Below are 1,282 nucleotides of genomic sequence, written 5' to 3' on the forward strand. Positions count from 1 at the left end.
AGATAGAGTAGCAGTGGTAGAGCCCAGACTGGAGGCCAGTCAAAATGAGGCAAAATAATGGCAAACATCAGTTAATAACTGGAACATGAGACATACATAGCTTGATGGTTGGAAAACTATAAATTATGAAAAATATAATGGAACACATGACCATCAACATTCTAGGCATAGTGAGATGAGATGGACTAGCTTTGGCCACTTTGAATCACATATGATATACTCTGCTAGGAATGAAAAATAGAAGACTGATGTTGCCTTCATAGCAAAAAAGTCAATTTCAAGTTCAATCCTGAAATACAATGTTGTGATATTATCCATACCCACACAAAGAAGGCTGGTTACTAAGACTGTTATTCAAATATACACCCCTAGAGCTAGAACCAAGGAAGAAATTTAAAATATTTACCAAATCTTGCAGTCTGATATTGACCCAACAGGCACTCAAGATGCATTAACGATAATTGGTAACTGGAATGTAAAAGTTATAAACAGTGAAGAAGGAACAGTAGTTGGAAAAGACAGGGTTAGTGATAGAAATGAAGCTCGCACTACAATGATTGACTTTGTAGTCTGAATTTATTCTCCATTGGGGGGTGGGGCGCAGCACCCTCACTGCACAGCCTGCTCATTGACGCTGCTCCCCGAATCCTGCGGCTTCATCACGTCGGGCAGCTCGGGCGGGCTGGAGAAGGGATCGATGCGGAGGGGCTCGAACGTGCCGTTTTCCCGGAGGGCCAGCCCCACCGTGGCCGGTGCCTGGGGTCTCGCCGTCTGGGAGGTGAAGCCGCACTCGCCCAGCGTCTTGGTGTCGTCCAGGAGCTGGTCGTCCTTGTACAGACGCTGCTCCTCGGGTGGCCGCTTAAGGATGCCCTCGACGATGCGCTTCAGCTCCAGAACAGTGCTGGACTCCTTGGCGTCAGTGAAGATAGTGGTCTTGTGGCGCCGAATCATCAGGAACACGTCCATCTTGGCCGTTACGCTGCTCGTGTCGATGCTGTCGACGAAGCTGCGCATGCACCTAGTTCCCAGCGTCCGCCCGTTCCAGCCCCCAGTGCGCCTGCGCGCTATTCCACACCCAGCGTCCCACGTGCCCCGAGCTCGGACCCACTCCGGCTTAGTGCGCACTCCGTGCTCGGCTCCATTCCCAGCATCCCGTGCGCCCCAAGCTCCGACCCACTCCCGCGTAGTGCGCATGCTCTGCTCGGCTCTATTCCCAGCTTCCCACGGGCTCCGCCCCACTACCAGCTAGTGTGCCCCGTGCTCGGCTCCATTCCCAGCATCC

At 52.2% G+C, this 1,282-nt stretch overlaps 1 protein-coding gene across 1 annotated transcript in view; it reads left to right on the forward strand.

Moving 5' to 3' along the window:
* Window positions 1-1,282, forward strand: part of LOC102875407 (general transcription factor II-I repeat domain-containing protein 2-like) — a 32,243-nt gene that overhangs the window by 10,996 nt on the left and 19,965 nt on the right. Inside the window, exon 2 of the mRNA XM_006889783.1 lies at window positions 605-1,154. Coding sequence (XP_006889845.1) covers window positions 605-1,154 — 550 coding nt within the window. The remainder of the gene's footprint in view (window positions 1-604; window positions 1,155-1,282) is intronic.

Source organism: Elephantulus edwardii, unplaced genomic scaffold (assembly GCF_000299155.1).
Source record: "Elephantulus edwardii isolate Elephantulus edwardi_28Jun2011 unplaced genomic scaffold, EleEdw1.0 scaffold00080, whole genome shotgun sequence".
Classification (NCBI taxonomy): domain Eukaryota; kingdom Metazoa; phylum Chordata; class Mammalia; order Macroscelidea; family Macroscelididae; genus Elephantulus; species Elephantulus edwardii.